This window comes from Mytilus trossulus, chromosome 2 (assembly GCF_036588685.1).
Source record: "Mytilus trossulus isolate FHL-02 chromosome 2, PNRI_Mtr1.1.1.hap1, whole genome shotgun sequence".
Taxonomy (NCBI): Eukaryota; Metazoa; Mollusca; class Bivalvia; order Mytilida; family Mytilidae; genus Mytilus; species Mytilus trossulus.
Genome location: NC_086374.1, coordinates 77,460,776 through 77,475,754, shown reverse-complemented (window position 1 = coordinate 77,475,754; position 14,979 = coordinate 77,460,776). Strand labels below are relative to the sequence as shown.

Sequence of the window (14,979 nt, the reverse complement as noted above, 5' to 3'; positions counted from 1 at the left end):
GGCTTTACCAAGTGTGTATAATCTAGACGCTACCGTGTTTTTACCTCCAAATTGAAGAGTTCAAGTGCTACCATTGGTCAAGAATAATGTATTCCGAATGGGCGTGATTTTTATCTTCCGATAGATGGCGCAACATTATTTTCACAAATGTTGGCTCAATCCGCCAAGGGTGAAGAGAGCAGGAGTGGATCGTAACCCTTGGCTAGCGAAGATGGTGAAGAGAGGCATAAAATGAGAGACATTATACGGGATAACTCTCTGGTGGTAGCTTCAATGGAGTAAACTATTTGTATAAAGCTTTATATTTCATAATGTTGAAGACCTGAATGCTTCAGACCTTGTATGCAAGATGTCTAATGTTACAAAGTTTCTATTTGTCATATTACCATTTTTCATCATTTTTATTATTTTTTCTTCTTTTACATTACAGTACCGGTATATAAACTGTTCATATTTAATACCTCATTTTCATGTTTCAGCTTGAAAAATCTGTTTCTTTTTTTGTCATGTGAAATACTTAGGTATTAAGAGTAATTATGGATTCAGAATAAATATTGTGATGGAAAATCAATATTTTTCACTCATGCAGGAACAGTATTTAATTGTTGAAAAATGGGATAAAACAGTACATGAAATGCTATTACTTAGACAACAATAATATTTTCTCTTGTACCCATTAATGTAAAAAATTGCAAACAGGCATTGTTCCTGAGTAAATTTGGATAGATATTTTTTTTATGAAACAGTGTATTTTAGACAGGTTAATCATTATTTTATGCATTGTTCCTGAGTAAATTTGGATAGATATTTTTTTATGAAACAGTGTATTTTGTACATGTTATTCATCATTTTACAGAGTGAGGTAGATTTTAGAGCTCAATATCTATGGGAGGAGTGTGCCTATCAGTTAGAAGAGAATTCTCACTGGAACCCAACTTGTGTAGAAAGCAGAGTAAGTATGTGAAACTATATGCTGTTAATATTCACTGGGGTAAAGCTGATGACCGTAACTGCATTCACAGTCATCCCAAGATGTTGGATGAAAAATTAGGTCAGTATTTTTATGCCCCACCTACGATAGTAGAGGGGCTTTATGTTTTCTGGTCTGTGGCTCCGTTCATTTGTTCGTCCGTCCGTTCGTTCGTTCATTCGTCTGCAGGTTAAAGTTTTTGGTCAAGGTAGTTTTTGATGAAGCTGAAGTCCAATCAACTAGAAACTTAGTACACTTGTTGCTTATGATATGATCTTTCTAATTTTAAAGCCAAATTAGACTTTTGACCCCAATGTCACAGTCAACTGAATATAGAAAATGAAAATGGGAGTTTCAGGTTAAAGTTTTTGGTCAAGGTAGTTTTTGATGAAGCTGAAGTCCAATCAACATGAAACTTAGTACACTTGCTGCTTATGATCTTTCTAAATTTAAAGCCAAATTAGACTTTTGACCCAATTTCACGGTCCATGGAACATGGAAAATGATAGTGCCAGTGGGGCATCCGTGTACTTTGGACACATTCTTGTTATTGTCTATTTTAGTGTTTCTATAACATTTTCTTTACAAAACATACATACGTACGATGTAAATTTATAAAAGATTCACACTCAAATCACAAATTACTACTGAGAGATGTGTATTAAACAGGAAATTGGATTTGAAAAAATCGCCAAGATGACCGTAAATCATAATCCAGATGACCTTAACAGGATCAGTGATTCATAACAAGGGTGACGGTAATTGGTTAAATGATGACCGTAATTTGTAAGGGATGACCTTAACTTTTAAAGGATGACCGTCTATTCTAAGAAATATTCATATTTGTATTCATAGTTTTTTGTTGAGTTTGTCTCAATAGGGGCTTGGTTAGCGGATATTAATATATTTAATCAATTTCTTTAACTATTTGCCGTATTTTGAGTTTATGACAGTGATAGTTAATTGCATATTTCTCATAAATAATTAAATATTTATTGATAACGACATAAAAATTTGAATACAAATTGACAGCAATACGACAAAAAGTTGAAGAAAAACCCCCATTAATCAAACACATGAATATCCAGTAATTGGGCCCATATGTATGGTTCCAGAGGAAGCACATTAAAATCTTAACATCTGCCAAAAATAATAAACAATCCCTTGACAACACAGAATCCGATGGAACTGCAAAATTTATTCTGCATTCAGTTGGTTTTACTGGTCTGTCCTTTTGCTTTATAACCCCTAAAAAGTTAACTCACTTAACTTTGAACATTTTCGTAATAGTAATTTAGAATGCCAGCGTTTCTAGAACATATCTTGTAGAGTATATTGTTGACTGGGAATAAAACCTTCAAACATCCAGTAACAAATGAAAAGCAATATGTTCAATAAATATTCCATTAGATAGGGATTTCCATTTCAAAATGAAGTCTTCGTATCACCTTATCTCTTTTCAGTTTTGTTCAATATTTGACAATAGTTCATTAATATAAAAAAAGAAGATGTGGTATGATTGCCAATGTGACAACTCTCCACAAGAGATCAAAATGACACAAAAATTAACTATAGATCACCATATGGCCTTCAACAATGAGCAAAGTCCATACCGCATAGTCAGCTATTAAAGGCCCCTTAATAGCAATGTAAAATAATTCAAATGAGAAAACTGACGACCTAATAAAATTTATTTTTTAATTCTGTTTGACACCCTTCTTCTACATAATCGCCACTGATTTTCAAATTTGAGGAACTTCTTTTGAATAATATAGTTTGTTCTACTAAATTTATATTTAGCTTATAATCTTTTCTTCACATTATTTCAAGTTTTGTTACTTCAACTCCAAAATGTACAAACATATATGCAGAATGACCAGTGTTTTCATCCAAAACTTTTTTTCTAAAACTAAATGTTTGTGGACAAACATCATTGTCTATAGTGTGTATCAAAATGCTGTCTACATTAAATGACGTGAATTTGCAGGTGGTATAATGATAAGACATGTACTTATCTGAAATTAAGAACATTTGCAATGGTAGTAGTGTTGAAACGATATAATGTCAATGGTTGTTCATGCATTGGCATTTTTGAATTTTTTAAAACGGTGTATTTATTATATGACATTAACAGGAATCCCAGAATTAAAAAAAAATCTTTTGGTGTGTACTTGGAGGCTTCATATGGTGAACTATGTTTTTTTCTTCTACCTATAGGAATAGGATAATGCAGTCTTAAAAAAAACATTTTATACCAAATTAAACGATTAACTATTTGATTAAAATAATGTAATACAAATAATGATATTTCGTAGAATTGATGGTCATTCTTCAAATGTTAAGGTCATCTTTTATAAATTACGGTCATATTTACAAATTATGGTCATCTATTTACCAATCATGGTCATCCTTGTAATATGTTACGGTCATCTTGAAAATATTTTAATCATGATTTATGGTCATCTAAGCGATTTTTTCAAATCCAATTTCCTGTTTCTTACACATTTCTCAGTAGTAATTTGCGATATCTGTGTGAATCTTTTATAAATCTACATCGTACCAATGTATACTTTGTAAAGAAAATAATATAGAAACACTTTTAAAAACAGACAATACAAAGACTGACCTAATTTTTCACTTGACATCTTGGGATGACTGTGAATGCAGTTACGGTCATCAGCTTTACCCCAGTGAATATTTCTGTTCGGTTAACAGTTGCATTAAATTTGAAACTTTTTCACTGTCTCAACTCAACTGATTATATTTTATTAAGAAAATTGCTGTTACAAGCATTTCATTAACTGCAAGCTTTCTTTGATTTGAGTGTAATACATTTTGTATTTCTTGTTATTTGTGTTTTTGGCTGAGTTGCAAAGAGTTCTTACTTCATTTATAATAATTTTAACATAGAAAATTTATCTGGGGTCTACTTTCAGTAAGGTAATGGAAAATAGACATACCCCTCTCCCCTCTGTTTATGCATATTGGTATGTTGATCTAGTGTCATTCTGCTTTTTACAGTAAAAATGTGTCATTATACAATATCATGGGGTCATTTTAAACCTATTGAGTGCGGCGCTCATAATTTGCTGGGGACACAATTTCACCGTTTTATGATTTTGAGGTGTTAAAACTTCAAAAGATGGGTGAAATGGTAGAAAGATCCCTGTAAATTATAAAACAAATATGATTTTTTTTAATCTCTTAATTTCGGCACTAAATTTACCGCAAATGACAGAAAAACAGACAACAATTTTCAGCCAATTTCCTGAATGAAAAAATTGTTTCAAAGAAGTATTTCATTGTTATTCTTTGAAGATTGCCCTAAATTTCAGTTCTTTACACCTTTGAAATGTCTGCTATTCATCTATAATGAAATTGATTTGATAGATATTGTTTAAAGCTGCAGTTATTTGGTTTTACATAGAAGTGTAAAAACAGTGAATATGTGTCCCCCTCTGACAAAACATCAGGAAATTCAAAAAGCCTTTAATCTAACTTTTCAGATGATTTATTTTTCAAAAAAACACATTTTCAAGCTAAGAATATTTTGCTTTTGATGTTATCTTCATATAGAAATATCAGTACACTTCTAAAACATAAAGACCTGAACATAAACTGCAGAAAACATGGAAAGTTATGGCGAAAATTAGCACCCCACTCTATATTAGATTCCTTACAGAAAGTAAGAGTCTCAAGTTATCTTATTTGGCCGTTATATTATGCAAGGTTTGACATAATTGTCTAGTCACAACTGGATATTTTCTGGTTGAGTTTGGATCTCACAATTGGAGATATTTTATCAACATATTTATTTCTGTTTTCAGTTTGCGTTTACTTTGATGATAAGGTTACAAATTTCCCCTTTAAACGAAAAAATATTTTGCAGTCGTATATTTGTATCTCATCATGGCCATCAGAGTCATTCGAAAATATTTGGTTTCTGGACAATTACAATTTAGTATCAATTAATAGATAAAAATCTATGGTCCCAATGGTTTAGGAATTAGGGGCTAAAAAGGACCCCTAAAAAGCATTTTTGGTGTTTCCAGACAATAACTTCTGGAACAGTGTATGAATATCTCTGAAATTAAACCAAAAGTTTCCTTACCACAAAGGAATTGACTTTGTTTTGTTTTTTTTGCTCAAACTGTTTAGGAATTAGGGGCAAAAAATGGATGAAAAACAAGGGATTTCTGGTTAATGGACAATTACTTAAGTATTGGTCTTTGATCTCTATAAAATAGATATTGGCCCATTAGGCATTATGTAAGCGATAGCATTTGATTGATTCATGATATTTTACAGTATTTAGAAGAGAACAATGTTTTTGATTTTTTTTTGGGGGAAAGCTTTGTTTCTATATGTTGGGACTTTTTGCTAGAAGTATAACAATTGTTCATGCATTTTGTTATAATAAAACACCCATGCAACCACGCATCCATATTGCATGATAGGACCCGACACTTCCTTTGGTGTTTAAGCAGTTAAGCTTGGGATATAGGATGCATTTAATTTGAATATAATTCAATATGAAATTTATTCATGTATATATTGATATATTTATATTAATATATTTAATATTAGTGTCAGGTCCTATCATGCTATAGTGGATGCATGGTTACATGGGTAATTTATTATAACAAAATGTATGCAAGGACAGCTGTCCTATTGCACCTTACCGAGAATGGTTTTCTGCATTGAGAACGATCAGCATATCCTGTTTGATGGGCCACAGTGCTAATTTATTGTCCGGTGAACAAAGCTTTTAGCCTTGAGTTAATAATACTTGATGGACTGATTTTCTTTGAAAAATTCCATAAAACAATGTGATTCATTTATACATATATATCATCAACACGGAAAATTTCTCACTACCCCACCTATCAATCCATGTGAATTTGGGCAGATCTCTTTTCAAGGTTTATATCATGTGTAAACCTAAATATTCTTTAGCAACCCAATGTGAGCTCAACAAAGGCAGTTAGCTAAGAGAATCACCCAATGTGAACTAAAAACTGGCACATCATTTTAATAGAAATGCTAAAAAGCATAAATTAAGATTCTACAATAACAAAGAATGGAATGAATATAATATGCAGCAATGAATTGCACATGCAAAAAAGCATAAATTAAGATTCTACTATAACAAAGAATGGAATGAACATAATATGCAGCAAAGAATTGCACATGCAAAAAAGCATAAATTAAGATTCTACAATAACAAAGAATGGAATGAATATAATATGCAGCAAAGAATTGCACATGCAAAAAAGCATGTAATTAATCTATCAAAATGTAGATTATCAAATCAGGAATATAACCTGTTGGCAAAACTCTTGAAATTTAAACCAACTCCATCAAGCAAAAATGCAAAAATGTCTATACTAAAAGACTACAATGAATTTGCTAGAAAAGTAAGATGTTGGTATATGTTTAGTCAAGAAAAAACTGACCTTCATCCGTTTCGTAGCAATACAGGATATAAAACTGACTCATTTATACATCATCTGACTCATTTATACGTCATCAACATGGCCATATTTTAGAAAATTTACCGTCTTGAAACCGAAACGTTCAAACAAGTACATCATGATGGATTAAATGAATTAAATATAATTCCAACTGGCAGACCAATTATATCACAGTGTGGTTCTGTAACTGAACTTATAAGTCATTACGTTGACTATTTTCTTATTCCAATTGTTCAAAATCAGTCTTCATATATAAAAGATACTACATCGTTCATTATTATTGGTAATTAGTATATTTTCCCTTTGATCTTACTGCCTAATATTTTTGAATATCAACGTGCTGGCTGTATCTCTGAAAATATTAGGCAATACATTGCATGACATCATAACATTGTGTGACGTCATAATTACCGATAAACAGAATAATAGGTAGTTTCGTTTTTGATACTGACTACCGTATAGCGGGTTATTTTCGCGGGGTGTAAATTTTCGCTTATTTTTGCAGATAGAACAAAATCGCCAAAATAAATTCCTCCAATTTAAAAGTGTACATGCAAAGGTAATGTTAAAAATGTTGAATCCGCCCAAATAATAACTGCCAACATTTTTCGTATACCTTATTCAATGAAAATCGCGAAATTTTACACCCGCGAAAATAACCCGCTATACGGTATATCATGTTGAATATCTTAACTCGCCCTAACCGGCTCGTCTAGATATTCCACATGATATAGTCAGTATCAAAAACTCAACTACCTATTATTCTATATATACCCCCCAGTGGATGGACTCCAAAAAAGCTGTTGCTTCCACTGCAACCCCTGAACCTACCACCAGTACAAGGGTAGGTAACATATGTCGAAACGCAAGCCATGGATACAGTTATTGGTATACCACTTACACCAACAAAATATTGTGGAGTACCAGAGGGACTCAACATCAAGACAGACACTGTAACTAGTCTGTACAACTCCCAGAGGACTGCCATCGCCGGTACTCCTATACTCCAAGCAAACCTAGAAGTAAGCATTGTAGGATAGATTTCACAGAGGGTTTTGACATAGATGGCCCTGTCCTACTTTGCACACCATCACATACATCGCCAATATCCTTGCCAGATCCAGAGGCCCATTCAAACTGCCTTCATCTTACTAGAACGGCCAGACACTCCATACCAACCTCAACCACCAGATCGGAGCAAGATGAAAGGGAAAAGAACAGCAGATCCAACACTGCAAGAATAGGTTATTGTAGTGCGCAATATCTATTTAGATAGCTGGACGTTGGAACCCACCATCATCATCATTAATATCATTGAGAAATTAAAACCTATGGCAAATAGCCTTTTGGTTTCCTATGATATAACACAAATGTTTACTAATATATCTCAAGAAGCTTTATTGAGTGCAGTTGAATGAACCAGTATGACAGTTTTGACAAATCAAACTTCAAAGTCAATGCTCCCCCAGTCAATTTATTAATACCCGGTACGTATAGTACATTTGTTGAGAATCATTTTAGAAAACAATGTATTTGAATTTGATGGAAAAATTTATAAACAAACAATAGGTACTGCAATTAATGCAGTTCCTTCACCGGAAATCTGTGACATACTTATGTTTGAAATAATGAATCAAATTATTTCTGCATTTCAACTTAAAGACAAAATATTCTATCATGGCAGATATCGAGATGATGGATTCAAAATACATAAGATGGGACATCAGATAAAATTATTATAAAAGTTCACCTATGAAATTTTTAATGATAAAATGTCATTCTTAGATGTTGATGTAATCAAAGGTCAAAGATTTACAACACATGGCATTCTTGACCTTGAAATTTTGTATTGTCTTGAGGTGATTAGCTGTCAATTGATCTTTATAGGAGACTGCAAAAATTGAAACTTTAAGTCAATAGAAATCTTTGAAATTTGAACACAAGGTTTATGACCACAAAAGGAAAGTTTGGATTGATTTTGGAAGTTTTGGTCCCAACAGTTTAGGAATTAGGGGCCCAAAAAGGGCCCAAATAACCATTTTCTTGGTTTTCGCACTATAACTTTAGTTCAAAGCAATAGAAAACTATGAAATTTTGACACAAGTATTATGACTACAAAAGGAAGGTTGTGATTGATTTTGGGAGTTTTGGTTTCAACAGTTTAGGAATAAGGGGCCAAAAAAAGGGCCCAAATATGCATTATTCTTGGTTTTCGCACAATAACTTTAGTATTTATAAAATAATAGAAATCAATGAAATTTTAACATAAGGTCTATGACCACAAAAAGAAAGTTGGGATTAATTTTGGAGTAGAGGTCCAAACAGTTTAGGAATTAGGGGACAAAATAAGCATAAAATAAGCATTTTTCTTGGTTTTCGCACCATTACATTAATTAGTATAAGTTAATAGAAATCTATGAAATTTAAACACAAGGTTTATGACCATAAAAGGAAGGTTGGGATTGATTTTGGGAGTCTTGGTCACAACGAATTAGGGGCCAATAGGGTTCAAAATTAAACTTTGTTTGATTTCATCAAAAAATGATTAATAGGGGTTCTTTGATATGCCAAGTCTAACCTTGTATGCAGATTCTTAATTTGTCTACATTGAGGTCCAAAGGGTCCAAAATTAAACTTAGTTTGATTTTAACAAAAAATGAATAATAGGGGTTCTTTGATATGCCGAGTCTAATCGTGTCTTCAGATTCTTTAATTTGTCTACATTGAGATCCAAAGGGTCCAAAATTAAACTTAGTTTGATTTTAACAAAAATTGAATTCTTGGGGTTCTTTAATATGCTGAATCTAAACATGTACTTAGTTTTTTTTATTATGGGCTTATAGTTTTCAAATTGGTCCAAATCGAGGTCCAACATTAAACTTTGTTTGATTTCAACAAAAATTAAATATATCGAGTTCTTCATTTGCTGAATCTAACCATGCATTTAGATTTGTAATATTTATGACCGGTTTATATCAAATTGGTTCACATTGAGGTCTTAAGGGTCCAAAATTGAACTTTATTTGATTTCATCAAAAATTGAATTCATGGGGTTCTTTGAAATGATAAATCAAACCATGTATTTAGATTTTGGATATTGGAATACCACTAAGGGATGGTAATAGTTGTCTTTGGGAGTTAAGGCTCAAACCGTTAAGGAATAAGGTGCAAAAAAGGGGGGGGGGAAAGAGTTTCCAGGTTAATGGACAATTACTTAAGTACAAAACATAATTTAAAAGCAGTGTAAGGTTGGTAATTGAAACGTATTTTAATATCTCACCTAAACTGCTCTAAAATTACGTATTTTGGAAATTTGACAAAAACTTTATTATTTATAAAGTCCATTGGAAATTGGCCAAAAATTTAAGGTTAATGAACTTCATTTTAAATTTGCCAACTAAAATGTTGCATTGGAGTTATCTTTCTTTGTCCAGAAAAGTAGTTAAATTAATTTAAATCATGACTGTATGAAATTTTATATTTTATGATTACATTCAATATCACCGACTAGGAACGTTCAGTTTAAAATAAGTTATTGTTGAAAACTCCATAAAAAATTTGAATTGAGATCATTTTTGGAAAAAGGGAAAGGACCAGGGAGTGAAAAAAATTGGTTGGGTTCAATTTTTCTTATTTCAGATTTCAGAAATGAAAATATTCAACAGCATACTGAATTGCTCAAAATAAAAAAAAACATTTTCAGTTCATTAGACCACATTCATTCTGTGTAAGAAACCTATGATGTGTCAACTATTTAATCTCAATCCTAATTCAGAGCTGTATCCAGTTTGAATGTTGTGTCCATACTAGCCCCAACCGTTCAGGGTTTGACCTCTGCAGTCGTTTAAAGCTGGGCCCTGGGGAACATCTGGTTAGAAGTTACTATTAAATGCTGATGAAGCCAGAAGGCATATTTATTTTAGCCATGATTACGGGTATATATGTCATTTTCTATTTAAATAGGTTTTTATGGTTGCACACTCCATTGGAAATATGAATTGAAATTATGACCAGATCTTAAGTGAAAGATTTTTTTTGGGGAAAAAGGGTGAGGTTAAAAAACAAATTGGGGGATAGGGACAATTTTTTATCCTCAAGATTTCAAGAAATAAAAAGAAAATTTCTCTAAAAAAAAAAAGAAGGGGGATGGACTGTGAAACTCAAATCAGGAGATTAGGAAATTTTGGTCAGGAGATTGGGACTCAGATCAGGAGGTTTTTTATCAACATTAATTTTGTCGTAAATGTAACCGTACAATGTAGAAATTGTCTTTTAAAGTGTTCTTTCATTTACATCAGAATGTAATGTGTTTATACACCCTAGTACCCTTGTTGCCTTTCTATTTGAATGATAACACATTATCAAATAAAAATATTGAGAAGAAACTGTTTCTTGTTTTGTGTTTGATAATTGATTGTTCACTGCTTGCAAATAAATGATAATATACAAATAAGAACGAAATATGCTATACATGTATTTTTTGTTATGATAAATTAATTAAAAAATAACTCAATAATAACTGTAAATTGACATGTTTTTTTTAGCATTAAAGTCATATTTTTAGAAACTTGAGACTTTGTGTTTATCAATTTGCCTTTTTTAGTTGAATTTTACTGACCATATTTATTTAGGGTCTGGGTCATGTGAATTGTTATTAAAACTGATACAGAGATTTAATTAGACCAATTTTTTGTTTAATCTTTATTAAGTTCAAATATTTTTTTTATCTTTATTCATCATACTTCATACATACAATTATTATATAACACATAGCAATTCCTTATACACATATTTATATACATTATTATCACAGTTTTAAATATCCATTTATTTAGACTTTATCTATTTACTTTGATAGTATTCATTCATCATTAATGTTATATACCTTATATATTTCCTTCAAAATATCCATTTATATTCACAGTTATATACTTTATATACATGTATATACTTTTAAAATATGTCTTTTTTTTCCCTTTTTTCTTTTTTCCTTTTTTTTTTTTTTTTTTTTTGAATTTTCTTCAATTTGATCCAACAAAATACTATCTCTTATCAATTAAGACTTAATGATAAAAATGTATTCGATTCTGTAAACAGTGATTTTAGTCAAAACGGTTATGCAAGATGAAAAAAATAAAACAATATATGCGGATGGAGTTCCAATTCCTTCACATGTTCAAAATTTTTAAATCAGTCGCATAAGTTATTAACCAAAGACTTATCTTTTCAAATTGAACAAAAACTAGTATTTCGGTATGCTCAAAATAAAATTATTTACAACAATATTCATTTCACCAAAGTAAACAGTTCATTGTCAAATGCAAATCTGGCCATTAACTCAACTTTTTCGTCCGTATCGTCTGGACAAAATTCATAGTCTCTCACATCACCAAAGTCTTGTTCTACATTTTTCTTAAATGTATGGTAATCATCATCAATTGAACACACTTCTATTGTATTGTCAAGTTCTCTATCATACCGTATAATTTTACCGGTTCCTTTCAATTTTGCTATTAGTTTATCTGGCAATTTTCTTTCATTTCTACTTTGTTTTACATTTTCCAATAAATTTTGATCGACATTGTCTATTGATCCTTTCCTTTTTGTAGTTTTCTTACTTTTCTTAGGTGAATTCTTATGTAAATGTTTATCTGAAAACATTGTGCCGTTTTCCGGTAATTCATGCGCCATATTGTCCATTACGGTTGCAGTTTCGGCGCTCCGTACATTTTCATTTTTGAGTTCCATCAATTGATCACATTGAATAATTTCAGTAGCTTGACTTTCGTTTGTTGTTATATTTTCATTATCTTTGGTAATTTTCTGTATGAAATTTGACATTCTAATGTTATTCCTGCGTTCCATAGATTGAGATTTACGTTTATTGTTTTTATCCTCACTTTGTCCAAACATTATAGAAATCCTCGCTTTATTTTCATCGCCATGTATTGTAAATGTTATTTTACTAAACAAACTACATGCATTGTCTATCGATTTTACTAAATAAGCAGGTAATTTATCCATGTTTACTGTAATACAACTAGTTCAGGTTAATATCTAGGTTGACAGCACATCTATAATACTAAAATTACGAGGTCCAATTTATCAGCCGGCATCACGTTAAAACGATCAATCAAAGAATTCAACTTTATTTATAACTAATAAAGTACAATGGTGTAGATTAAAAATTACACCACTCCAGACCCTTTTGTTTTCCAGATAATTAATATTGCCAATAATTAACAAGTTCCGGGTCGAATCCGATACCGATACCAATTTAGTATATTCACCTGTTACTCAAACCTTATATGTACGTTCCGCATCTGACAGGCGCACCACCAAATGGTGTATTTGATTTTGCAATCACAGGGTCGACACAACTAAATTCAATCATTGTCAAATTATTCCCTATTGTAGTTTTTTAATTAGTAAGACTTTCTAAGATAACAATACGAATACTAAAAATGTGGACTTAACTTGAAATAAGGCGTATAGGTACAGTTTTCAATTTGTTAGCGGGCATGACGTAAAACAGCGAATCAAAGAATTGAACTTTATTGGACAATGCTGTTGAAAAAAAATACTCAATTCAAGGACCTGAATATTACCAATAATTGAAGAGTTCTAGGTCGACGGGTTCAAACAGAAAGATTTGAAAGCAGAGAAACTGTATCTTATAATCGGCACGACTTTTATCAGATGATAATACCAATACTAAAATAAGGCTTACGCATAGTTATATACTTTAATTCAGTCACGGACCCGCGATATCACGGGTGTGTTCTAGTATCTTTAAAAAGTGTCTTTGTGAAACTGGACAAGCGAATTATTCAACAATGAAGCAACACTTACTTTGAACTAGTAAGTTCCTCCGCAAATACATGGAAAAGAATACTGGTATTCCAAGTTTTCACCATATATTTAGAAAAGTTTTCATTGACAAAATTAACGTCCTTGCCACTCAAAGGTGCGTTCGACTTTTCTTTATTAAGTTCAAATACATGCAGATTTTTGCATGGTTTGAGAATAGTATGTTGGTCAGAATTATTATATAAATTTCAATTTAATCTTTGAAAAAGAAGTCTAGATTCCCACAATATTTTGTAAATTTACATTATTTAATTTGTCCCAAAACATTTAAGTACATTTAATAACTATCCTTTTATGATTATTTGATTAAAATATAATTCATTTATTTTACAATTTACATTTTTGAACGATAAAAAACTTATAAGAGGCCAAATCAAAGGGAAGTAACCAAAATGTTTTTCAAAAAATTTAATACACAAAGTTCCTATCACACAACAGCAATTTATAGCGATCATTAGCCAGAGATAAACATCGTTGATTAACAGTATGTTTGACAGTGACTTGACACCCAAGCTGTCAAGTGAAGCCATGTAATTACACATCTTCTTTGATTTACAGATAAAACTTAACACAGGTGTAAATTACACCTGTATCATTTATTCATGAAATATTTCATACACAGGATTTTTTTCTTCTTAACGGGAGGACGGGAGGAGACCCCGGAAAACGGAATTATTGTACTCCCGTCGGGAGGTTCACATGTATGGGTGGCAATATTTCATCGAGATCAATGAAAAATTGGGTGTCACAATTGCTTAATCTTTGTATATCCTCAGAAAACAGATTAACTAAGTATTGCACAAAAGCAAGAAATTGAATTTAAATTCAAATTTTATAACCAATTCTAAGTTCTTTGACTACAGTTATTCTGCGTCAGAAACCTATTATGTGTCAATAGACCACTTTCGAGTTCATATGTCACTGGAAAAAACTCGTCAATTATACGCTCCTATATGACGTCATTTACCAGATAGAGGGGGTCACCTGTATCCCTGCACTATTTACGTTCATCAAGCTTCTTAGTGATCGTCATTGTGCAGGATAATTTAGAAATAATGGTTGTTCTGTAGGTACTTAATGACAATTCCCTAATGACAGCAATGCTGATTGTCAATTTTGAGAATTCAATTTGCCGAATAATTCGTACAATAAAGAATTATAGTTTTCCAACCACTGGCTCAACATTGGAACAGAAGTGACGACGCCCCTAAACGCACAAAAGACATTAACTAAAACCAAAGTTTTTGACGGATATACATCAAACTCGAAATTTGTTTATTATTTAATTTCAATCCAAATTTAGACCTGTTTCAAGTTTGAATATTGTGTCCATTTTGCCCTAACTGTTCAGGGTTGGACTTCTGCGGTCGTATCCAGCTGCGCTTGGCGAAGCAATACATTTATACTATGACTAATGATGTATTCTCTCTGTTTTATTACCATCTGAAATATTTGTCAACATCAAGCTGTATACAATTTTTCATGGTACTGTGGATTAATTTATTTTAGTGGGTACCAATTTTCATGTATTGAGGAACATTTTCATTTTTTTGGATATTTGATTACATGGTTTTACCAAAGTCTGCATACATTTCTACAGCCCGTAACAGAGTAGTGATCGAATTCGTGTTTCTTTACCGTCAGAAAAAGTTACGTTATCGACAA

At 31.7% G+C, this 14,979-nt stretch overlaps 1 protein-coding gene across 4 annotated transcripts in view; it reads left to right on the top strand.

Annotated features, from left to right (window-relative positions):
- The window catches only part of LOC134708037 (steroidogenic acute regulatory protein-like), a 116,392-nt gene that overhangs the window by 66,550 nt on the left and 34,863 nt on the right, over window positions 1-14,979 (top strand). For all 4 annotated transcript variants that reach the window (XM_063568289.1, XM_063568286.1, XM_063568287.1 and 1 more), the window contains exon 11: window positions 857-952. In XM_063568289.1, coding sequence (XP_063424359.1) covers window positions 857-952 — 96 coding nt within the window. The remainder of the gene's footprint in view (window positions 1-856; window positions 953-14,979) is intronic.